Genomic DNA, 26,515 nt, shown 5'->3' on the forward strand with positions numbered 1-26,515 from the left:
TATATATATAGTGATAAGGTATGATATACATGTAACATTAACTTAACTATATATTTATTTGGCAATGTAGATGAAGTATGTTATCACCTATCGTAACTTAAGGAGTTTACAATTCTATACCTAAATCCTTTTCTCTTTTACCTTGTATTACCATCTTAAAATAATATTTAGACCTAGAGCATCTTTTGAAAACCCAAAAAACTTGTTTCATTGTGAGATTATATCTATCTAGTCTTCAAATGCATCAGAAATTTGAAAAGGAATAAATATTTGAGTATGCAAGACGTGTAGAAATGCAGCTTCCAAAATTTGGCAGACAATTGGCAGAGACAGCCAACTGCTTGAATAGTCCCCAATACTCCTCATAATGCTGGAGCATTGAACTTCAGCCTTTTGGCCCAGAGTATTTGACAAACCTTCAGTGAAGCAGGAATTATGAAGAACTAGCTTACTCTGTCTTGGCAGATCTTAGCAGTTAATTATCCTTCATCTGGTTTCTTTGTTTTTATTTGTTTGTTTGTTTGTTTGTTTGTTTTTGGACAGCATTTTTTCTGCAGATAAAGTTAGGGCATTTCTTGCCCAGTGGCTAGCTTGCCGCAACTGAAGCATCTGCACGTGAAGGTATTGATGTTCTTAATCTTCTTTGATGTGGAATTGGAGTATTGTCAGGAGCAGACATGTTTCATAGTCAAAAGACCTTTTAACAATGAAAGAACCTTAAATGCCATATTCTTTGGATTTCTGAGTCTTTGAAGACCATCTATATATTCACAGCATATCTTAACAAGCAAAGAATGCCTGCCTCCAGCTACTCATTATTGTTACAACCCAGGATGTATATTTCTGTGATAATCCTGTCCAGTATGTAACATGACTATGAGTTTGACTGATGACTTGCATTACTCAATTATCCTAAAAAGTCTGTAACAGCAGCTGATAAAAGGACTGGGATTAGACCTTGTTTTCCGAATGAGCTACAGAGGCACAATGCCTATCTAAGAGTAACAAAATTAATCTTAAATATTGCATCAATATACAAGATTTATACCAACAAAACCCTCAAAACTGTATTGGTATACAAAATATAACCTTAATTCTGCATCAAAATATAAAGATCTCTATCAATATAAGATTATGACTATAAAATCCTTTTGTTTAAGGGTAGATTTAGTAATCCATCCTTACTTGTCTAATTTCTTATATCATTTTTATATTCCCTTTTTATCTTTTTAACCCTCTTTACCTAAGAAAGAGAGGAAAGGAAAGATAGAAATCCCTGAGTCCAAGATCTCTATTGCACTTTCTCCCTGTCCAAATCTACAGTTATTTGTAAATTATCTCTTAAAATGACAACATATCTATAGTTTACAAAATAACTAAAACCATCCATCACAATTTAAGAATTACAATAATGGTCTTCTTATAACTGCTTTCTGCTGAATTAAGGAGGAGAATTTCTGTTGGGGGCCCAAAAGGAAATTGGAAGAATGGTTAAATCAAAATAAAGCAAGCTGGAATTATTTTTTGTCCAAGTTGAGAAAGTTTAGGGCTTAACTGAAGTCCTGATTGGGAAATGGTGGATGAACTGAGGTTATTAGGGATTAGTGGCCCTTTCTGAAGCTGTTCTGAAAGCAAGTCTCTGGAAACAGCATTAGCCTCCTGGGGAAGAATCTTGTCAGGGCTTTACTCTGGGTGTTTTATACCGTAATATATAAGCCTTACAAGCTATAGTTAGTTTCATAAAGATATTTGTATGATGTGCATGGTATGCAGCTCGGTTAAGGATTAATGTTTTGCTCCTTGCTTGAGCAGGTGAAAGGCAACTGTCTTTTTTATGAGTTAGTTTGATCAATAACCAAATTGTGTATAAATCTTCATTCATGCCATATGAAAGGGTGACATGATGAATTTTAAGGACAATGTAGTTAACAAGATGCATTGGGTTATGTATAGCTGAAATTTTGGCTAGAGACATTTTTATGTCTCAGCCAGTTCATGTTACCTACCCTGTTTGGTCTTTTGTATTTTTTTTTCTTCCTATCTGCAGCCAAGATCTTCAGAGGGATCTTTCTTTGTTGCTGGAATTTCCAACCCCAATAAACCCATATAAAAACACACAATCCAGTTATTATAATTAAAAGCTATGTGCCTAGATTAGGCAGATCTATCACTATACTAATTTATTCTTCATCTATAAGACCCTTTGCTACTTGCGGTTTCTCCTGGACATGTGGTTGTGCTCCATCATGGCTTTCTCCTTCTCTTATTCCATCTCCTCCCTTCCCTTCTCATTTTCCTCTCTCTCCCTGCCCCCATCTCAAAGACCTCCCGACCTATCTTTCCCCTTCACTGCCCAAACAGCATTAGAACAACCCACAACATTTCTCCATATGATCCTTATTACTTTGGAAGGAATCCAAAGCCTTTCTTTTTCTGTTAACACAAATATAGAGCCTCTCTCCCAAAATAGCATGTTCTTGGTCCAGCAAATCTAAGTCATCAAAAGTATAGATTGATTAATTTAGCAGCCTCTTTTTTATTTTGATCTGCTCTATTTTGACCTCTCAAATAGAGTATTTGCAATGCCATTGTAACTACTGAAGTTATAGCCACCATTATTTTAATAATTGAAATACTTTAAAAACACTTAACAACAATTATTATTTATTGAGCGAAAGTTTTAGGTGTAGCCTGAGGTGGCCTGGATTTGTTTATAGATTAGACTGGCTTCAGACTCATAAGAAACCTAACTGTCATTACATTGGAGGCATTAAGATCAAAGGCCTGGATTTATTTATTCATCCCCGTATCCTTAAAACATGTATATCAATTTTCATTTATTTTTCCCTTCTATCCTTAAAAATATTTATATAAATTTCTATTTTTTTCTCCCTTCCTTTGAGATTAATATCTCTGAAGATAAATATACTTATATCCCCTTCTTCTTTATATAAATTAAGTTAATATCCTTTTAAAATAAATTTTAACTTCATTTGAATTCTCTTCTATTTACTGTATAAGCATATTTTCAAGCTAACATATATGTGTCATGTGTGAGGCCAAACACTCTTAGTATTTCCATAAAGCTCGTGTTGAAAGAAATCAGTTGCTTAAGATAGAATTGACATTAATTTATTTTATTTTCAATAACATTTTGATTATGGGAGACATGCAGACTTGCTTTTGCCCTCTGAGTGGTAGGACTTTGTTTCATCGCATAGCAGGGGCTTTTAGCATCTGTACGATTAATCTGTATCTCTAAGGCAGGATAGAGCAGGATTTCAGCAGACCCCAGGCTGGAATCTGAACTTGATGCTTGTTGTGTTGTTTGGTTTGGTTTAGGAGTGTGCACAGCTGTGAATTAGTTTATGTTATGAACCCCAGAATTATGCATGTCAAATTAGCACACATTTTGCCCTAGTACAGAACCCAAGTTGCTTGGGGCAAAACGTGCATGGCTAAGAAACCTATTTATCTTGTATCTTCCTCTTAAAGGGGGAGCACATGTTTTTGTTTGGGAATCTGAAACTCATTTAAATTTTTTAAAGGGAGTTTTTGCCCCAAAGGGGCACTGCTATGTTGTAGACATTTTAAAATCCCAATCTGGGGTTTCTACCCCACCTTTGACCACTTAGTTCCCAGATAAAAGACATATACACCCTTTACATTTACAGTAAGCACACAAGCTGGGCACATATCAACTACACTGCATTGTAGTACAATGTCTAATTTATCCAATAGTGATCTCTATACCTTTACATTTTAAGTCTTGGCAATATTCATGTTCCTCAAAAATGCTAATATCAGAATTGGAGATAGCTCAGAGGTTCAGAGCACTGGATACTCTTGCACAAGACCTGAGCTTGGTGCCCAGCATCCACGTGATGGCTCACAACTGTCTGTTACTCGTGGTCCAGGGGCTCTGACATCCTAGGGCTCTGCAAGGTTCTTGACAGAATATAGTATACTCACATGGAGGTAAGCACTTGTACATGTAAAATAAAAATAAGCAAGTCTTTAGAAAAAGTTAATATGCCATTTTTTCTGTTCATTTTTACTACCTGAACTCTTCTGTCATTAAGTAGCACATGTCTTTAAACTTCAGTGTATTCACTTATTTAGCCTGTCCATGCATTGCCAGTATCAGGAATCATCCTCTGTAAGCACAACATGAAAGAGACAGGAAGTGGAGGAGATGAGTTGGCACATAAATTGCATATCTTAGAAACTGCAACAATCATTTGTGAAAATGAGTGCATCTAAACCCATCTGCTACCATGAGCGTTTGAATGTCACTGTTTGTATAGCCTCTTTCAATTGCGAAGCCCCACTTATACAAACACATTTTCCATTGTGTTTGGGTGATAAAGATAACAAACTGTATGAAGTGTAATAAGACTGGATACCTTCTGGAAGATGGCAATGTAGGTCTCAGTACTCCTGCACTCTCCTTTCCCCCTTTTCTTTCCCACCGTTCTCCACCACATGTGTCCTAGGCAGAGAGTGAGCTACATGACATTCAAGTGGGCATGGCATCATTGAATCTTTATGGGTCCCCAGAGTATGAGAAGCTGTTTATATTTTATTACATACTAAGTTTGGAATAATAATGATTTAAACTTGTTAACGAGAAATCTAATTTGTCCCTGAGAATAAAAGCCAAGGCTGTTGTGATTAGATGCTGTTTAAAATTTAGATACCTTTAAATACTGTTTTTGGGGAAGAGAATTTGCATTCTCCTGCATGGTGATTTTATAGCTACATATGTGGGTCCTTTCAGAGCAAGGTAATTTAAACTACTTTTTTAGTTTTTTTATTTTATTTTTAAATGTTAATCAAAGGCTTTATAAGTTTGGTAATGCTCAGTAACAAGATGCCCATACAATCAGAAGTGTAACCCAATACCCAACCTAGATATACCAACTAACTTTGACTGGTGGAGACACAGGAACATCCACCTCCATGTTCCCCTCCCACCCCTCTCATCTCCTAGCTGCTCCTCCTCCCTCTCATCCTCTCTCCTTATTCCTCCTCTTCCTCTCCTTACTCCTCCCACCAGAGCTCCTCCTACATATCACACTTCCTGTTAAGAAAAAACTTTTCTCTCAAAACACAATTAGAGCATAACTATACCAATTTGTATCAGTAAGGTACAAGATAGACCTAATACCCAGTCCATCATTTTGTTGACTAACTAAAACCTCTGTCATCTCTCCTAACTAAAAGACTTAGTTCTGAACCTGGCTTTTTTTCATGGCTTTAGAATGAATGTCAGCTGAAAACCATCCTCTCAAGTCTTTTCTCTCAAAGTAAATAGCTGGGATTGGCTATGAGACTATAAGTCTTCAACCCTGTCAAAAATCCAGAATGACTGAATTAACTGAAATTATGGGAAGCACAAAGCATAGCTTCCAAAACCTAGCCAATTTATAGAGACCACTGAACACCTGGACAGTCCCTATACTACAAAATGTTGGAGCGTCTGATCTTCAGCCGTCTGGCCCAGGATCATCTGACAGACCTAGTGATGCAGAATTATTAAGGGCTGATTACTCTGACTTGGCAGATATAAGGAGTCGACTATTCCGCAAGTGTATCCTTTTCAGGACAGTAATTTGTCTGTAGATGAAAAGAGGCAATTCTTGCCTAGTGGCTGTCTCACCACAAATGGAGTAACTCCAAAGATGTTCAGTTTCTTCTTAGAATCCAAGACAGGAAGCTGTCAGGAACAGATAGAAAATGTTTGTAATGTCAATTCTGTGGACTTCTGAAGTTTTGAAAACCAACTAGTAAGGCAATCTGGACTGTTGTCTGTTAACTCTTCTCAGCTATTTCTAAATAAAATATAGAAAACACCCTAAAAATATACTCAGAGCCATGAATTTGCTATAGGCCTTTAACTCACAGGCTAACAATCTCAAATCAGTTAAAAAAGTTAAAGAAGGACTGGGCCTAAGTCTTGTATTCCTAAATGTGTTATATAGGCACAATGCCTATGACAGTAACAATATTAATCTCACTTCTATATCAATAAAGAACTCGTACCAATGAAAACCTTAAATTTGAAGTCAAAGTAAATTTTGTACCATTTAAGAAATTATAACTTCAGCTTAATAACAATTATACAAATTTCTACCACTAGGCTATGGCTATGCAATAAATCCTAGCTATTCCTCATTGCTCCAACAAAATCACTACTTTTCCCTAGAAAGACAGCCCAATATTAACCACCTCAGTCCCCAAGCCCAGGGAATAGGGGCGCTGACTATTCATTAACTTCTTCAAGCTGATTACGACCGTTGAGATATTAGAAGAGGGGGGGAAGAGTAAATTGATAAGACTCTGACGTCTGTGTCTTCACTGCATTCAGCTGAGATTCCAGGACATCAGAGGTTCAAGCAGATCTGCTCAGCTTGCTTGATGAGTAGATACACCAAGGCTGTGTGTTCTGCAATATACAATTCTCAAAACAAATTTTAGTATTAAGATATTTTTGTTTTTAATTATGGAATCTAGTCTTCTGGTGGCCTGTCTCTATCATATCTAATCCATATAATTCTGGGAGTTTTTATGAAGGTGTGGTCCCACCATCCTCTCATTCCCGCCTCCCTGCTCTCAAATTCCCCAACACTTGGGAATCCAAACTATTGGATATCAAGGTCCTCCACTTACACTGATGCCTGACAAGGCCACCCTCAACTACCTATACAGGTGGAGCCATGAGTACCTCCCTTTGTGTTCTCAGACTGGAGGTTTTAGAATTGCTACTCCGCCGTGTTTCTTAGGACCATTTGCTTGAAAAATTGTTTTCCAGCCTTTTACTCTAATGTAGTTTCTGTCTTTGTCACTGAGGTGGGTTTCCTGTATGTAGCAAAATGCTGGGTCCTGTTTACGTATCCAGTCTGCACCTGAGATTCTCACTTCTATCTCCTGTATTCTGTTGGTGATGCTTTCATCTATGACTCCTGATTTTTTTCCTAGGTTTTCTATCTCCAGGGTAGTCTCCCTTTGTGATTTCTTTATTGTTTCTACTTGCATTTTTTATGTCCTGGATGGATTTGTTCAATTCCTTCACCTGTTTGGTTGTGTTCTCTTGTAATTCTTTAAGGGATTTTTGTGTTTCCTCTTTAAGGGCTTCTACCTGTTTACCTGTGTTCTTCTCAAATTCTTTGAGACTGTTATTTATGTCCTTCTTAAAGTTCTCTATCATCATCATTAGAAGTGATTTTAGATCTGAATCTTGCTTTCCTTGTGGTATTGAGAATTTAGGACTTTCTAGTGTGGGAGAACTAGGTTCTAATGATGCCAAGTACCCTGGGTTGCTGATGCTTATGTTCTTGTGCTTGCCTTTAGCCTCTGGATCTCCTTAGTGCTACCTGCCCTGTCTCTGACTGGAGCCCGTCTTTCCTATTATCTTGGTTGTTTCAGAACTGTGTGGGGTGGGTGTTACTACTAGGGTTAGAGCTGGAGCCCAAAGTCTGCTCAGTGCTTGGGCCCAGAAGGAACCAGTGCTCCGGGCCAGGAGTGAATTCCTGGGTCCTAGTGGGTTCCAGTTACTCCCTGTGTGGGGGAGGGGGTGTTGCTGTCTCCTTACCTAAGATACTGCCCAGGTTAGAGCTCCTGGGAGGTCCACTTCTTCTGGGTTTTGTGAGATTGGGTGCATAGCAGCCACCCGGGATCTGCTCTGTGCTCTGGCCCAGACTGGAAGGCTTGTGTTAAACTACTTTAAATGTAAATAATTTTAAAAAATATTGTAGTTTTCATCAGTGATCTGGATTTTAAAAGGACAGAGGTGTGTATCCTTTTCTTTATAATGAGAAAGCATAGAAACTATTGATTGCCTGACTATGAGAAAGCATAGAAACTATTGATTGTCTGACTATGAGAAAGCAAAGAAACTATTGATTGTCTATCTTTAAAAAAAAAAATAAAAACAATTGGCTCATGGAGTTCAGAAAGAAACAATAGGCATTTTCTAGTTCTAGACTATTCTACAACTTTTAAATATATTAATATTAATAATTTTAAAATAAAATTAATGTTTCTAAAAGCAAATCCTGAAACGGAAGCTCTGACAGCAGTGTGCTACTGGATATAATAGGAAAGGCAGTCTAGATCAGTCTTTATATTCTCTGCCACTGTCACTTTGTCATCACCGTAAGCTATTTTAATGAGGCTTTCAATACAGATAATAATAATCAAGCATATCTGCTAGAAAAAGCCTTGGAACTCAGAGGCATGAAGTACAGCTACACTGAGTTGGTTTTAACAACAGGAGCCGACTGGACACGAATTTGGTATCTGTGACTGCCACCTTGTGGTTTAATGAAATATCACATACAAAAAATAGCACTCGGGCTTTAGTCATTTTTTGAAATTTAAAATCCACTTTATTATTATTATTATTATTATTATTATTACTGTTTTTGTTACTTTCTTCTACTCCTCTTCCTTCCCCTCCCCTTCCTCCCCCTCCTTCTCCCCTTCCTCCTCCTCCCCCTCCTCCTCCTCTTCTTCCTTCTTTACTATCGTATCCCTTCTATGGGCTTACTGTCAATTATTAGCTTGGAATTACTTGAAATTCCAAAATGCTAGAAGACTTAATAGCTGGAAAGGCTGTAGAAATAACTTCCCACATCCTGTAAAAATCCATTATTATAAGATTGAAGAAGCTCTCATTTTCTCAAGGGTTATCCAGTAATCGTAAGTTCTAAAAGATGCATTCCAGAAAAATTAACTCCTATCACTCCCCTTTCTGACAGCACAAATCATAAGGGGCCCAAACCTTACAGATTTGGACATGATGCTTTCTTCTAAAGCCTCATTTTCTACATGAGCTTGACAGTAGAGTTTATCTGAAAACTATAGTAGCTCTTGATATCACTAACAATGTTTTGCTGAGTTAAGCCTCATAACAGACTTCCAAACATAGACGATGAGCACATTGGGTATGAATATTTTACCGAACTGAGTTGGAGAGAATAAGATCCCCCATTCTGCATATTGAAATCACAATCAGTGAAGGGCTTGAACTATTAATGTCTGTCAGTCACTTAACGATTGACTACATTACGGTCATTACCAGGAGATGAAGAGGAGATAGTTCAATAGTTGCTGAGGTTAGTTGTACACAGCATAATGCTTGTAGCTAAACATGCTGTTTTGTATTTTTAAATGCTTCAAGGAAAGGAAATATTATTTTATATATCTTTACCACAAATAATAATAAAAGCTGGACTGGAGAAAGCTTTGGAAAGTGATGGATATGTTATGAGCTTGAGGATAATGGTGATGTTTTATGGTCTGTTGAGTTTTACACATCATACATTACATTCTCAAGTGTGGGATGAACTTTATATTTTTCAAATGGTTAGACATATTGGCAGATGCTAAAATTAAAAAATACAGAGAGATAAATGTTGGCATAGCTGTTTTTCCCCAGACACCGTCATGCAGCAGAATCCTGACCCTCATAGGGATTTTATCCAATGGCAGAAAAGCACCCAATATCCAAGAAGATATTTGAATTAGAAATGTGGACATACAGATTTATCTTCCATAACACATGTTAATTGAAATTTCATTCAGATTGGACATTGAGGAAGGTATTTCTTAAATGAATTTGAAGAATCAGAAAGGCAAAGTCAGGCAAAGGGAAAAGAAGATAGGAAGTTGAAGGTCTTGAAGGAGGTAAGTTTGTGGGCATTCACCAAACAAACAAACAAACAAAACAAAAACAAAACAAAACAAAAAACGCAGGTGCACAGAAGAGATGGTGCACACCTGTAATCCCTGCATTTGGAACCTGGAGTTTAGGATTATCAGAAGTTCAAAGTCCTCCTCAGCTGCATATCAAGTTCTGGGCTACATAGAAGTATTTTGTAGTAATAAGGCAGTCGGAACATGATAAGAAGCCTGAGACTACAGACGTGGTGCTCTTCCTACAGACTGCTTCACAGATCTTCCTGAAAGATTGCTATATGAATATCCTGTGCCCTTCAAAATTCAAATGCTAAGACCCTATTCTAGTAAGAAAAAAAGTAGAGTGGAAAGATAGATAGTTGACCAAGGGGAGTTTCATAAGTAGTATTAGAACCTTTACAGAAGAAGCACAAGGAGATGCCTTGATCTTCTGTCATGTGATTTGACATGTGTGGATCTGACAGCTCCAGATGCTGAAACACTGGTGACTAGTTTTAGGTACTCTTTAGAAAAGTTTGAGATCAATTTCTGTGTTCATAACCTATGTAGTTTAAGTGTGTTTTGTTGCAGAGAGAACCGAAAGCAGTTGAGATATGTTAATCAAAATTTGGAAGAACTGTTAGTAGTTTTAAAGGTCAGTCAGGACTGACCTTTAATGGAGAAACGATATCACAATAGACATGAGAAGGTCAGTTTAGGCGGCTGCTGTAGCAGAATCCTTCAAGACTATTCAACCAGAGTGTACTCAGAAGAGAAGAGATCATGATATAGTTTCTAAAAAATTAATCAGGTTTCCCCCCCCCCCTCCGTGGAGCCAGAAGTAGAAATACTGAACATGAAGGCATATAAAGAAGTGGAGATTTTAAGAATGGTTTTCAATTATACACTTCAGAAATTTCCAATAATGATGACAACAATGATGACAACGATGATTATGATGATGATGATTACAATGATAACAATAACAATAATGATAAAGACATTGAGTAAAATGGAAAAGCCCAGAAAAGATGGAAAAGAAGATTAAGAGCTAAGTTTTTGGACATTTAACATTGGCTTCTCTATTTAAAATGCAGGCAGAGATGGACAAAGATAGCAGGAAAAGAGATTCCAACTATAAATGTAATGGCCACTATGACATATTTGACATTTGAAGCCATGAGGATGAATGACAGAGGATGCAAGGAAACATGAAGTACATAAAGAAAACACTCCCTGAAGTAAGATCTAGCGAAGAGCACTGGGAAGCAGTCCTCCCAGTAGAGAAGCTGGAGAGGTTGGAGGAACACAGAAGAGGATGATACCGTACTAAAGGCAGAGGGACAGGAATGATGGGCAATCTGGCTTCTGCAAAAAAAAAATTATTAAAGGAATCATGTAACAAAGTTATGGCAAAAGCTTTTTTCAGAAAAACCACCAAGACAGAAGCTTCAAGTTTTGCAGTTCTGTAAAATGAAAGGGAGTTCAACATTGGACTAACGTAAGATCATTAGAAGCCCAGTAGACATTCAACATGGGTGGTGCCTGTATACTTAGAGCAAAGGATTTGAGTTTGGAGGAGAGCTGAGGGGATCTACAGAATGTAACAGGACAAGCTGAGCATAGGAGCAACTGGGAGACTGTAGAACTCTGAATGCGTATAAAATGGCTTCCTGTGGGATTTCTGTAGGCTGTTTATCACTCTCCTAGCTTACCCTTCCAGCTGCTGCCTCCAGCAAACACTCTGTAAAGATACAGTGGTTTCTTAATCCTTTTACTACATACTTAAAGAACAGAATTTTGGGTATTAAAATTCTTACTGCTTTGCACTAGGGACAAGGACAAAATAAAGGTAAAAAAATATGAAGACATTGACTTGTATTTTACAATAAATATAAGGCTATTATTAGTATTGGTGTTCATTAAATAGTACTAGTAACAACTATCATTTATTGAGTGCTTACCAAAGTCACCTGAAATAGGGCTCACAAAATCATTCAGTAGGAGAAGTTTCTTGCCATGAAGCTTCTACCTGAATTTGATCTCTGAGACACAGTTTGGTAGAAGAGAACTCTTCCTCCTGAAAGTTATCCACTAGCCTCTGTGCACATGTGCACACACATAATAAAGAAGAAGTGGAAGTTTAAAAATTAAAAAGGAAAATTACTCAGAAAAGGAATTACTGAGTCATGAGACAGAGAAAATGCCTAAGACTCCTAGATATTTACTTCTAAAATTGCTAAAACATTCTGTCCTTCCATCGGCAGGACACAGTGTCTCCCATCTGTCCACATCCTCAGCAGCACTAGATACAGCTATCATACTGAGACTTTAGCTATAATTAGAACTCACTCTAGAAGAGAGGCCACATACTCAAGGAAACGCGTGTATGGAAGTCAGCACATAGTCCTGAGGTTTTTGTAAGTCAACACAGTTATGAATAAGCACAGAGCATCACTTATTCACTTATGTGCAGGAGCAGGCACTTAATGTTTATTTGTGGACTATGGGTTAGCTCAGAAGGTTAGCTTGGCTTTAGACTAAGATACTGGAATGCTTTAGGCTCTGGTGGCCCATAGGACTCTGACCAGCTATGCTGTTCTCGTGACAATGATGGTGGAGGCACAAGAAGAGGCCTAGTCTTCATATCCCTATTCACTAAAATCAGGGCTTGGTCTATTTAACCTCATATGCAAGTCAAGAGCAAAATATGACTATACAAAAGGGATTGCAAAGATATTGCATATGAAGACAGACAGACAGACAGATCCCACATCTTTGACCATCTGGAGCAATATGCATAAATTATACCACACTGCTGCTTGGTGCAGGGAAAACATACATAAAGATTTCTTAAAAACAGTGAGGAACATTTCATTCAAGACTATTACAATAAGGACTTATACTTTTACAATAGGGCAGATAAACTGAGTTCATTTCCACTGACACAAAGACAGGAGAATTTTAATGCCCCAATGAGTTGGTGAAAATAAACCATAGAACTTTTGGGAAGATTGGCCCAAGAGGTTAGACCATCTGCCTTTGCTGATTGACATTCACTTAAGTTGAGTTTCTATTTTCCACAGAGAATGGAAGATAGGGACTCTATGCAATAAACTTTTATTTTAACTGATATATAAAAACAAGATGTACATATTAATAGGACACATGTAAATGTTTACTATATAAATACATTGTGTAATGATGATGATATGCATATTTATTATAAATATTTATTATTTCTTTTAAAAATATTTTCAGATTTTTAACAATTTCATGCATATGAGTGTTTTGCCTGCATGCATGTATTTATACCACATGTGTGCTTGTGCTTGAGGAGGTCAGAGAGGCATTGAATTGCCAGAAACCGGAGTTGGTATCCACCATGTGGACACTGAGAATCAAAGCCAGGTCCTCAGTTAGGGCAGTAAGTGCTTATAACTTCTGACCATCTCACTAGCCCAGCATTCATCATTTCCTTATGGTAAAAATCTCAAAACCCTTTCTTCTAGCTTGAGGTAGTACTATGGTACTGTGATGTCTCCATTCTCCCTACCATGAAGTAGCTGGCCAGAACTTGTTGCTCATGTGTAATTCTACCGCAGTGCCCACTGATCAGTCTTTTCTCATGTCTCACCCTACTGCTATTCCTAATCTCTGGCAACCTTAACTTCTAAGTCTCAACTTCGTATGATGAGCTTTGTTAGAGTTCACACAGTAGAGCATGTGGTGTTTGTCTTTTAGGGCCTGCCTGCCTTATTTCACTTACCATATCTGTGCTGTCACAAATGATAGGGCTTCACTACTGAACTGGTAATGTGCTGTGTAGATCTACTACATTTACATTATGTAGTCATCAGTTGAGGACTGTTTTTTTTTTTCCATCTTGGCTATTATTGGGAGGGGAGCTGCAGAGACCATGGGAATGCAGATGTCTCTTCAACATGTGGGTCTCATCTCCTGTGTAGATATCATAGAGTGATTGCTGGATCATTTGATAGTTCCTGTGTGTGTGTGTGTGTGTGTGTGTGTGTGTGTGTGTGTGTGTGTTTAGGCTAAAGGACAACTTCAGTTATTGTTCCTCAAGTTCTGTCTCCATCTTTTTTGAGGCAGGGTCTCTCACTGGTTCTGGACCAACAAGGTTAAATTGGCTGGCCAGTGAGTCCCAGGGACTTGTTGGGATTATAAGCTATTACACATGTCTTTTAAAATGAAGCTTCTCAAGGGCTGAACTCTGAGAAATGATTGCAAAATAAGCAAGTTAGTTACTGACTGAGCTATCACCTGAGCCTATATTTAGTTTTTGAGCCCTTTCTATACTGTTTTCCATAATGGCTATGCAAACGCCTACCAACAGTGGACAAAGGTTTCTTCGACCCCATCCTCTCGCACTGGCAGTTAGTGAAATAACAAAAGCTAACAACTGCAGGTTGCTTCTATACATGTATTGTATGTGTGCTTGACATCTACAAAAGCCAGAAGACGACACTGGAACCCCTGGAACTAGAACTGCAGATGGTTGTGAGCTACAATGTGGATACTGGGATTTTCTGCAAGTCCAACTAGTACTTTTAACAACTGAGACGCCTCTCCAGATCCTACTTGTTTTGTTGACTGTTTTATTCATTTGACTATTTATTAAGGTTTGACTATAAGGGGGCTTTTCTCTTTGCAAATTACCTTCTTAAAACAACTTAGTTAATTTCCTGTAGGAGTCATTTTTATTTATTAATTTAAAAACATTCTTATGCATTTAAGACATTAATCTCTTGCCTCTTTCATTATAGTAAATGTTTCTAATGTAATATCTTTACCATGGTATCCTCAGTCAAACAGATTAAATATCTACATACAATCCTCTCTCACACAAATATCTATATCTCTGTCATGCACATACTGCATGGTTTTTCAATTTTAATCTTTTTCCTTAAGCTCTGGGGCAATACAAAGAAAATGAGTCATAGATTTTAATAGTACTTCATATATGTGCTAAAATGCCTATACCTCCCTGGGTCCTCAGTAGATAATTAGTAATAGCCATTTTAACTTTTAACATTTTGTTGCATTGATGCCCCTAAAGAACATGGTTTAATATCATACCATATTTTAGACCAATATTTACATTATAAATCAATGATTATATCTGGAGGTCAAATACAGAATTTTTGAAAGGCTCTAATGTAATCCAGGTTCCCTTGAACTGGTTGTAGATGCAGAATGCCTTAAACTCCTAATCTTCATGTTTCTACCTCCCAAGTGTTAGAATCATAGATATTTGGGGCTATACAAGCTCAGAGAGAACCCCAAGGGATTAAATAAGGAAGTACAAGTCAAAAGGCAGTTCTTAATGTGTAGCATAAGCATTTTGTGTTTCTTCAACGAGTAAAGCATTGATAGGGGATATGAACATTGAGAAGGAGATTTAAAAGGCCAGCATTGTAGTCATAATAGGTAGCACTTAGATGATGGTTTTACACCTTAATGTTCTTTAAGGCATACAGTCTACAGACACCAACTGGAGGAGCTTCAATTTGGTCCAACCAGTAAAGATTAAGTCAAACTTTAACTTAAGGGAGATGTAAAGAACTATTTCCTAATTATGGAGATTGTTATACACTGGAAATTCTACTTGAGGATATCAATGAATCGCTATAAATCTTTAATAACTGCATGAACAGTTCAGTCAAGATTGATCATGGTGTCAGCCTCACGTCCCACTAAGAAATATCACTGTATATATGTAAGTATGTAAAGTCCTATCTCTCCTGTGGGCACAGTAGAAAAAACACAGGCAATTAGAATCAAACCGCTAGTTGTATATTATAAGCAATTGACTTGCCATTTCTGATTTTCTTTAACATCACACACACACACACACACACACACACACACACACACACTGATTGTTTATAGAGTTAGAGGCCTCCTGATTCATTCGTCTCTCAGTGATTATACTAGCTAGCTGGATAATTTGCAACCAAACCAGATCATTCCCTCATACTTTTTCCCTGCGGTCCCCAAGACTGCCATGACTTCCTGTTATTCAAAATTGTAAGTTGTGAGGGTGAGAAAATATGGAGCTAAGCATGCTCGGAAGCCAACATTGAAACTCATTTTCCCCTAAGGTTTTATATGAGTGTAAAATGTTGACAGTATATGAGTATATAAAACTAGTTAAATTGGTCAATATCATTGATACTTCTTTTTATACCAGATTAGATGAGACCAAGAGAAATGTCAGTTAAGCTCTGATTTATAGATGGACTCAAACTTATTTCAATCATTTTTATTTTTTGTTCATATTGGCATTTATACTTATTGCACATTGTAATAGACTTCATAAAGACAATCTCAATCCAGTGTATCATGTACTCTGATCATACCCTTTACACCTCTTCCTTCTCCACCCTGCCCCTCCCACTAATCCACTTTCTTTCCATAGACAGTCTCATTTCTTCTTTAATGCCATCTTCAAACAAGTAATTTGATGCATCAGTACAATATGGGCTCCACACATGATTGTTCCTGTTCTAATTCTGGCTTACTTCCTTTAATGTGATGATCTTCATTTGCACCCATTTCTTGCAAAGAACATTAGTTTATTCTTTTAAAGTTAAATAATGCTTCATTATGGATATATACCTTATTATCTTTATGAATCCTTTTATGGTCACTTTCATACGGTGGCTACTGTGAATATTGCTACAGTAAGCATGGATGTACAGTCTCTGTCTCTATGGTTCCTGAGAGTCTTTTGGATATATGCCAAGGAATCAGGTACCTGTGTCCTTTGGTACTTCTATTTTTAGGATTTTGTTTATTTATTATTTTTAATAGTGGATACTGAGTCTAAGGTCTTAAACATGCTCAGTAAGTATTCTATATAGTTCTATATTAAAGGTTATCTCTACCTTCTATTTCTATTTATTCATTTGTTTGTTTTTGTGGAAATTCCATGCTCAGAAAATAAACCAAGAATTGACAGCTGGGATTACATGATGTTAAAATTGCTCACATCAGAGGAACAAGTAAATGAATGAATTGACAGCCTGTAAAATGGGAGGGAAATCTTTGCTACCTACATATGTAATGGGATATATATATATATATCAACCTAATCGGTAAAGTGAGTTTTAATGAAAAGGATAGAAAATGCTAAACAGTTCAACTGCAACTGGACATAAGGTATGGGAAAAGGAGCTCAGCGTTCTTTGCTGCTGTAGTCAGGGGAGTGGAAAGTAAGCTATGGTGAGGTCTCCTGTCTTGCTGAGGTGACAATGGCTATCATTAAGAAATCAAGCAACAGTACTCACTGGTGAGGAAGCAGGAGAAGGAGAGCCCTCAGCTCCTGCTGTCATGAAAATCAGTTCTGCCACCATGAACTGGGTCCTAAGAAGCCAGGGCAAGTTTGCAGGGTTGTGCTCAGAAAGTAAAGTAGTAACATGGTGATGATTTGGTCTTACTTCAGTGCCCTCCCTTTCCTGTGTGATAGATCTTCATTAACATTTTTCCTTTCATTCCTTTGGTGTTGCAGTGAGCAGCTATTTTGCTCCCATAAAGAGGCATGGCTCATGTGGATCATATTTCTTCAACAGGGACAAGCGATCCATATGTGAAGTTTAAAATTGGAAGAAAAGAAGTTTTTAGAAGTAAAATTATCCACAAGAACCTCAATCCTGTTTGGGAGGAAAAGGCTTGCGTGCTCATTGACCATCTTAGAGAACCACTATATATCAAGGTGAGACATTTCTTTGCTTTTCCACTATGAAATCCGACAAAGAAATCTTTGTTTGTTAGTGGTTGTTTCTCACGTCTCTGAAGAGACTTTTTCCAATGACTATCGCTAACAATTTTCATCCACGGTGAGAAGGGACAGTAAATGGGGGGGGGGCATTGATTTGGAACATTTCTGTAGGTAGACATTTAGGAGGACTTGAAACTCATCTCCTAATTTGTGCTATCAACTGATCTATTGTAGTTTAGGAGCACATGAAAATATAGCAAGTTTCCATAGCTGTGGCTTTCTCTTCTCATTATAGGATAGATTCATCCAGTAGTATAATTTTTTTTTCTAAAATTGGGAAGTCCTTTCACAAAATGTCACTTTCCCTGCTGTGTGCAAAGCTTCTGTTTAACCAAATATTATGAATATATGCATACCACCTTTGCACAAAACAATAGACAGCATTCTGCTGATGTTGAATTAGTAGGTTCATAGACTAGTGCTAATCACAGTCTCCTGGCAGAGCTGTGGTTCAGATTTCAAGTTCAAGGTAGCAGAACTCACTGATCGGGCAGCTTCCTTCTTGAAATATGTATAGAGGGATGCTGCATGTGTTCACTGACCAAAATCTAGCAGTGTTGGCACCTGTTAACCCAAATGACATGTCATCTTCTCTGCCTACCAGCTCTGGCCTATTGTCTATGGTTATATCTAAAGGCCATTATTCGGAGACAGTTCCTGAGGCTCCTTTGGTGGTAGATGATAAAGATAAGCACTTAAGAAGCAAACAACAACAAAAGCAAACAAGGCTACTTTGCTTTTAACAAAACTGAGCACTTGCTCTCCAAGCAAGATGACTTTAACTGGGGTTGCCAGCCCCCACATAAAAAGCCAGAAGTGGCTATATGCATTCACAACCCCAGTGCATGGGGATGGAGACAGGCAGATCTCCAGAGATCACTGGCCAGCCAATCTAGCCAAAACATCAAGCTTTAGGTGCAATGAAAGCAACATATCTCAAATACATACATAGATGCATATGGATGGACAAAATACATATGCACATACATACATACATACATACATACATACATACATACATACATACATACAGTAGAGAGAAATTAAAGAAGATACTCCTTGATGTCAACTTTTGGCCTCTACAGATACAAATATGGGCATGTGTACATCATACACGTACACACACATGAGCAGGTACACATCCAATAGTTTAGCAAAAAACAAAAATAATAAAATAAATAAAATTAAATTAATAAAAATAAAAAGGAAAGAAACTTAAGGTTTTTAATGGTATCAAAAAGGCCCATTGCTTCCCATGAATGAGATCTGGCAGAGCCAGAATGAGGAATCTTCTTTCTTTCCAGCTCAGGGGACCATGTATGACCTACAATGAAGCTAATGGATCATTAGGCCTTAGAAACATTCCTGGAATTTCTCTGCTTCATGTAAACAAACAATAGTTTGAACTTGCTTCTAGTGGGCATTGGGACAGCTCTGCACTAGATATGAAACTACTTGCCATGAGCTAAGTGAATTATGTAATGCTTGATACAGATTAATTTCCTTCATGGTGACTAAACCTTCCTATGCTCACAGTGTTCAATGTAGAATTGAACCAAGTTTCAAAATAATCAAAGATCTCTCTACACACCACACAAGAAGACTTACTGCAGAGTCCTGATGAAGAATCTACTTGTAGGGTTAGATTTTTTAAAAACCTACTTTTAATAAGGATTTTTAAATGCTTTGGCACCCCATTCTAGCCCACCATCCAAAGGTAGGGGAGAAACGATGGTAAATAGGACAAGGAGATATGGGCCTGTTTAGAAGTAGTTCTTTGGGGGCAATTCCAATCTCCATTATTAGGATACCAACAGTCCAGTTGAGTAGTGTCAGGATACCAAACAAGAATAGATGGCAAGATCCAGCAGAAACAGCCATGCCTCTGTCAAATTAGCACAAGTCAGTAGGAGAGGCTAGAACCAGCCAGGGCACCAGAAGTTCTCTGCTGTGCCTCTCTCAACAAAGTGAAGATTAGCGAAGATGTGAAACCACTGAAGCACTGCAAGGCTTGCTATGCAAGTGCCCCATCACTGTCTGTTAAGTCTTGTTTATACTCCCTCCAAACATCATGTGTCCTCCCACAGGTCTTGCCTCAGCAATACACCACATGAGTCTGCATCACATGACGCAAAAAATTTCTACCTCACCTACTAAAAGTGAGCAAGAATCATATTGAAAGTAAGCCCAAATGCAAAGACCATATGCTTCACCAGAAAAGAAATGACCGTAGTCCAAATGAGGGGGAAAAAAGATCTGTAGGCAAGACAGTGGGATGGGTGGGCATGGTGGCACTTGGGAGGCAGGAACAGGAGGATCACTGCAAGTTTGAGGCCAGACTTGTTTACATAGTGAGCTCCAGACTATCAAGGACGATTACAAAGGCCTGTCTCTAAAGAACAACAACAACAACAAAATCCAAAAGTTTTGGCACTGGGGAAGAATATTGTACTTGTTAAGTATAGAAAGAAACCTTATGGGGCAAAAAGGTATCAAGAAACAAGCAACTGAAGTGAAATCCACTGTATAATGAAAAAACTTACTGTATATACACAAGTTGTTCATTCTATAAATATCAAATAATTTGGGAGAGGTTTTTCTTTTCCTCTATTTAAAGTTGGTTGATTATTTTAGGAGTATGTATGTCTGTGTGCCCTACAGTCTTCAGAGTCCCACTCATAGTTTTCTGAAGTCATTTAGTCTGTGTACATCTTTTGAAGTTTCAGTTTAGGCCAATCAAGAAGAATTAAGCCAAGTTTTTATTAAAAGAAAATTATGGGGTTCATATGGGCACATGTATGTGGGTGTCAAATCCATGAATGTGTACATTATGTGGCAACCAGAGATCATTAACTAGCATGTTGCTCATTTGCTCTCCACCTTTTTAAAACTTTTTTAATGATTCTTTGTGAGTTTTGAATCACTCACCCCCCTCATCTCCCTATCCCTTCATATCTGCCCTTCACCCTTGCAATCTCCCCCCAATAAAAAAGCACACACATTCACAAACTAAAAAATGAAAAGCATAGAAAACATGTCATTGTGGAATCTGTAGCATGTCACCATATATCCCACAGTATATTCCTCTGTTCACACATCTTCACTTGCTGATATTCATTGCAATGAGCCATTGGTCTGGTTAAGATCTCTGGCTTCTGTGATACCATCAATATTGGATCCTTATTGGATCTCATCCCAATATTGTGTTGTTGCCTTGTGTCATAGAGAGCCTGCAGCTTTGGATCAGTAGGACTGACCCATAAGTCCTAATCATTTGAAGATATAGATTTTGGGGTGGACAACTCAGAGCCCTGGTTCTGAGCCTGGGTGAGAGCTGAGCTGGTCAACCCACTGGCTTTCTTCTGAGCTGGTCAGCCCACTGGCTCTCCCTTATCTGCACCATCAGGATGAGCTCTCTGGCACTGCTTCAGCTAGGTCATCCAAAGCTGCCAGTGGCAGGAGACAGGGTCAGCTCTCTTGCTCTCCTGCCTTCAGGTTCACCTGTACCCACACCTCCAGAGCCAGCTCCACTGTGTTGCCCAATCAAAGCTCAGGATGTTCTCTCCTAAGTGCTGAAGCTTCTGAGGGGCTGGGCCAGCTTGCCCTGCTCTCACTAACTCAGGACTGGCTCATCTGTGCCTTTACCATCAGGACTAGATTCATTGTGCTGCCCAGGCAAGGAGCACCAGCTTTTTCTCCACACAGGCTTTGAGGATCTGAATTTAGGTCTTACATGACAGCATCTTACTGACAACTATCTCCTGTGCTCCAGGGTAGCCTTTTAGCCCTTGCACCAAAAGAAAATTAAAAATTAATGTCAGTTCTAGGTTGAGGGTCTAGCAATACGATAGATGCAAATAGTCAAGGAACAAGCAATACAATAAACACAAATAGTCAAAGAACAAGCAAGGCAATAAACAAAATTCCACGAACACTCCCATGATCACTGTTTCTAAGGGCTTATCAGGATGACGAAAGTATCTGAGCCTACTTCCCTGTCCTTAATGCATGCATGTATTAAAATGGTATAAAAGCAAAAAGGAGGAGGGGGATAAGATAGGGGGTTTTAGGGAAGGGAAATGGGGAAAGGGGAGGACATCTGTATTGTAAATAAATAAAATATCCAATAAAACATTAAAAATTTAAAAAAGAAAATTAAGAATTAAAAAAGTCTCACTGATCCCTGTATAAACTGTAGCCTCTCACATCTGTTGCTTCTCCAGTTCTGCCATGCACTTACTTCTCTGTCTTTCCTGTTTCTCCATCACAAATCCATTCCTCATAATGGCATTGGGAGCTGCCATGTGCCCTGCAGTATTCCTTTTGCCAAACAGCATTACTTGAAAATGTTCATTGCAATGAGTTGTTAGTCTGCTTTCAGGTCTCTAGCCTCTGCTACACGTTAATACTGGACCCTTGCTGCGTCTCCTCTTGGATATCTTGCTGTTAGCCACAGATCCTACAACTAGAATCCCTCAGGACTGGCCCTTCATGCACTCCGGCAGCTCATAGATGGGGTAGATATTGGGGTGGGCCAACTCAAAGTGCTGGGTCTGCGCCTGCATTGGAGCTGAGTTGATCAGTTGGGCCTCTGCCAGGCCCCCACCAGTGATGGTTGAGGCCAGCTCAGCATAGCCCTCTGACATCAACGTGGCTTCAAGCAGCATCCTAGACCACAGACACCAGCATGGCCTTCGGTGGTAACATGGGCTACATGCATCAACATAGCCTTTGTTTGTATCTGGACCCTCTATCCACTCATGGCCCTCAGCAGCTAGTTATGGGCTCACGTGGCTATATATGCTACTTACATCAACATGGCCACTGGAGGCAGCAAAGCTCCAGGATATCATGAAGGCATCAGGCAGTGGCACAGACTCCATAAGTTCACATGGATCTCAGACTTCATTGTGGTCTAGGACAGTAGCTAGGACTACAGACTCCAATATGGCTTCTAATGGCATCGCAGACCACTGTGGTCCTTTGAGGAGGTCCAACCCAGAAAGTGTATCTTTCTTCTCTTTGGCTTCAATCATTGTTCAGAGCTAGGGCGATCCTACCACAGCCAGGAGGCATGTTCTAGGGTGAGTCTGTGTCTTCATAAGCTCCAGGATGTTGTACATTATCCTATTGACCCTACTGCTCAGCATGTGGACTTCAGCCCACTCTCTCACTGGCACCAGCATCCCACCTCCAGTTACAACTCTCTCCAGAGCGGGCACACACTGCTGTTTTCTTGTCTTTCCCATATCTCCATCATATAATTGATCATCACAGTGGTTTCAGCCACCCCCTGTATAGTGGGGTGATATAGGTGTCTCACCTTTTTGACTTTTAGATTTTTTAAAAATAAATATTTTATCAGGGGCACTGAGAAGAAAATAAATTATGCTGTTTTAAGATTTATCCTTCCTAGTTACAAGAAAGGTTTTTTCTTTTACAAATGAAAAGGGCAAAGATGATGGGAGTGAGGGAAAAGTACTTTATTACCTCCAGGCACGATAAAGAGAGGCTTTTCTCTCATCTGATTTGGTTGTAGAAAGTCAAAAATTTAAAGATGTTCTTAAGGAACTTAAAGAATCACAACCTAAGCCATGTTTCCTTATTTCGTTTTGATACCTGGATTCCTTTTAGTATATTTCTAGATGCATATGTTTTGCTATGCCTGTGTTCTGAATGTCTATTCGATATACAATCCTTTCTCTACTTTTGCTATCAGAGGGCACAAACCACCCTTTTCTCTAAATTGTCCTTCCTGCCACATGAGCCCAAGTCTCAGTCTCCTATAGCTGCTGTATGCTGGGGCCCATAATGAATAGCTTCCAGTCGATTCCCTCCATGTCAGCTTCTCACCATCTAGATCTGCTTGGAAAGAGGAAACCACAGCTGAAGTTTTCCCCAATCAGATTGTCTGTGTAAATGTTTGTAAGGAGTTGTCTTAATGTGTGATTGTTTTGAGAAGGCCCATCCCACTCTGGGTAGTATTAGCACAGCAGGTTGGTCTGTGTAAAGGAGAGAGCCCGAGAATGAGTCACTGACCAAATTCCTTCCACAGTTCCTGCTTCAGTGCAGACCTGACCTCCCTAAGTAACAAACTGTGATATAGATAAATAACTGAAATAAAACTTTTTCTCCCCCAAGGTGATCATGGTGTTATCACACAACAAAACCAAACTAGAACACAGTATAATACATAAGAATACCCCACGGAGAGGAAACATAACAAAACAAGGTGTTATTAAAATACTAGTAATTTTAGGTAACAGATGTGCAGCTTGATCTACATGTGGATTTCCCAACAACTGGAGCCGTGGCTATCCCTAAGGCTGTTGCCTGTCCATAGAATACACTCCGCTAACTGGGCTGCCTTCTCTGGCATCAGTGGTAGAGGATGAACCTAGCCCTACAGAGATTTGATGTGCCAGGATGGAGGGACACATGGGGGGAGGGTCTTCCACCCTCACAGATGATAAGGCAAGGGAGATAGGGGAAGAACTGTGTGACAAGGGAACTGGGAGAATGATTGGGATGTAAAGTGAATAAATTAATTAAAATAAAATTCTAGTAACTTAATTTATGGTAGCAATGAAAGAAAAATCCTCAAAAGCTTACAATCAATAGGTTCCTAGAATTCTTCATGAGAAAAATAGACATATTTTGCATAAAAAATGCCTGAAGTGGACATTGGTGAAAGAAAATCAATGAAATAGAATTAGTGAACTATGTCTTAACATACAATGTGTGGTGCAGAGTACTCACTACACAGATAGCAGCCTTTCTTCACCTGTGTCACCACAGGTGACATGCTCCACTGTCAGAGGCATGTCTCTCTGTTCCTCACTCTCCCAAAGCAAGGGGAGAACATAGCTTTCATTATAAAGCAATAGAGAATGAATGGCTTGTGAAGAGATTCTGCCCTGAGGGGACAGCAAGGTGTGACTGTGAAGAATGAAGTAGGGAAGGAAAGACCAGTCTGTGGTCAATAAAATGTGTCAATAAAAATCATGTAAGTCTCCAGTTGATATAAGGCCACAAATGGATTTAGCAAAATCATATTAGACACTGTGGGCTTTCTGTTCTTTGTGCTCAAGGAAGAGTGCTCCCTATGCATACACACAGAACCAGTTTTCAAAAGTCATAGTTCAAAATAAATATGCTATCAGGCTCAAAGCAAGACAATAAATAATTCATCTCAACTATACAGAAAGAAATGATATAAAATTGTATTGGTTTGAAATAGTTGGAACAGATACACAGGGCTGGAGAAATGGCTGCTCTTCCAGAGGACGTGAGTTCGCATCCACATGGTGTATCACAACTAGTTCCAGGGTATCCAATGCCCTCTTCTGGTCTCTGCAGGCCATGAGCATGCAGGTGATATACAGTAGGCAAAACTAAATAGAGAAATCTTGGAGCTAACAGATCTTATAAACCATATGGACCTAACAGTTATCTACAGAACAATTTACTCAAACACTTCTTACCACCACCTCGCAGACCTTTCTCCAAAACTACCACATACTTGGTTACAAAGCAAGTTTTAACAGATACAAAAAAATATATATGAAATAACTCCCTGATTCCTACTAGACTACCATGAATGAAAGCTGGATTTCAACAACAACAGAAATAACAAAAAGACTACAATTTTCTACTATACAAAAAAAATGGGTCAAGACAGACATAAAGAAAAAACTTGAAAACTTTTTATAGTTCAGTAAACATTACTACACAACATACCCAAACTTATGGGATACAATGAAAGCAGTATTAAGAGGAAAGTTCATAGCACTAAGTGCCTTCATAAAACAATAGGAGAGATCTCTTACTAGCAACTTAACAACATACCTGAAAGCTTCAGAACAAAAAGAAGACAGCACACCCAAGAGGAGTAGACAACAGGAAATAATAAAACTAAGGGCTAAAATCAATAAAATAGAAACAAAGAATCAATGAAACAAAGAGTTGATTGTTTAAGAAAATCAGCAGTTAGACAAACCCTTATCCAAACTAACTAAAATGCAAAGAGAGAATATCCAACTTAACAGAATCAGAAAGAAAAAGGACATAACAACAAGAAATTCAACGAATCATTAGATCATTCTTTAGAAACCTGTACTCCATAAAATTGGAAAAATCTAAAAGAAATGGAATTTCTAATTTTATTGATAGATACCAATTACCAAGGTTAAATCAAGATCAGATAAATAATTTAAATAGACTTATAATCATCTTCATAAGGTGGTATTTTAAGTCATAATCTTGCTTTTTAGGTGTTTTAGGGTATCCAGGGCTTGCTATGGTGGAAGAACTGGGTTCTGATGGCACCAAGTGGCATTGGTTTCTGTTGCTTACATTCTTGTGTTTACCTCTCATCATCTGGTTATCTCTGGTGTTAACTGGCCTTGGTATCTCTGATTGGAGTCTGTCTCTCTTGGGCACCTGCTTTTGATGGACCTCCTGGGAGTCAAGCTGTCTCTGGGTGTGTGTGGGGGGGGCTACCCAATCTGCCCACTGGGCGCTGTTGTGGACTAGGAGGAAGATTTGTCAGGGCAGATAGGTCCTACATCAGCTGGGCCCCGTGTGCTTTCATTTAGGCCAGGTGTTAGGCTATGGGGGAGTCTAATCTGTGAGCCTGGTTGTGATAGACCTCCTGGGAGTCAAGTTGTTTCTAGATGTGGGAGGGGGTCTGACGTGCTGTTGTTTGTTTTATGGAGTTTTTATTTCATTTTGGTTTTGGGGGCTTTTTTGTCTCATTGGTCTTTTGTGTGTTTGTTTCAATTTTGTGTGCTTTTATTGTTTTATTTTTGTTGAAAAAGAACAATAAGTTGTGTGGGTAGGAAGTGGGAAGTATCTGGGAGGAGATGATGAGGAGAAACATGACCAAAGTATACTGTATGAAAAACAATTTAAATAAACTAAAGAATAAATCCAGCACAGAACATAGGTTACCCTTTCACTTAGTTCTGGATCTTCAGTCAAGAACAGGCATGGGCATGTGCTGCCCTATCTGTATGTAAACAGGCTTGG

The 26,515-nt window shown here is 38.6% G+C and overlaps 1 protein-coding gene across 2 annotated transcripts in view; it reads left to right on the top strand.

The window, feature by feature from the left end:
* Positions 1 to 26,515, top strand: part of Mctp1 (multiple C2 and transmembrane domain containing 1) — a 333,870-nt gene that overhangs the window by 43,314 nt on the left and 264,041 nt on the right. For both annotated transcript variants that reach the window (XM_028760130.1, XM_028760129.1), the window contains exon 2: positions 17,277 to 17,419. In XM_028760130.1, coding sequence (XP_028615963.1) covers positions 17,277 to 17,419 — 143 coding nt within the window. The remainder of the gene's footprint in view (positions 1 to 17,276; positions 17,420 to 26,515) is intronic.

Source organism: Grammomys surdaster, unplaced genomic scaffold (genome assembly GCF_004785775.1).
Source record: "Grammomys surdaster isolate TR1022 unplaced genomic scaffold, NIH_TR_1.0 126391, whole genome shotgun sequence".
Classification (NCBI taxonomy): Eukaryota; Metazoa; Chordata; class Mammalia; order Rodentia; family Muridae; genus Grammomys; species Grammomys surdaster.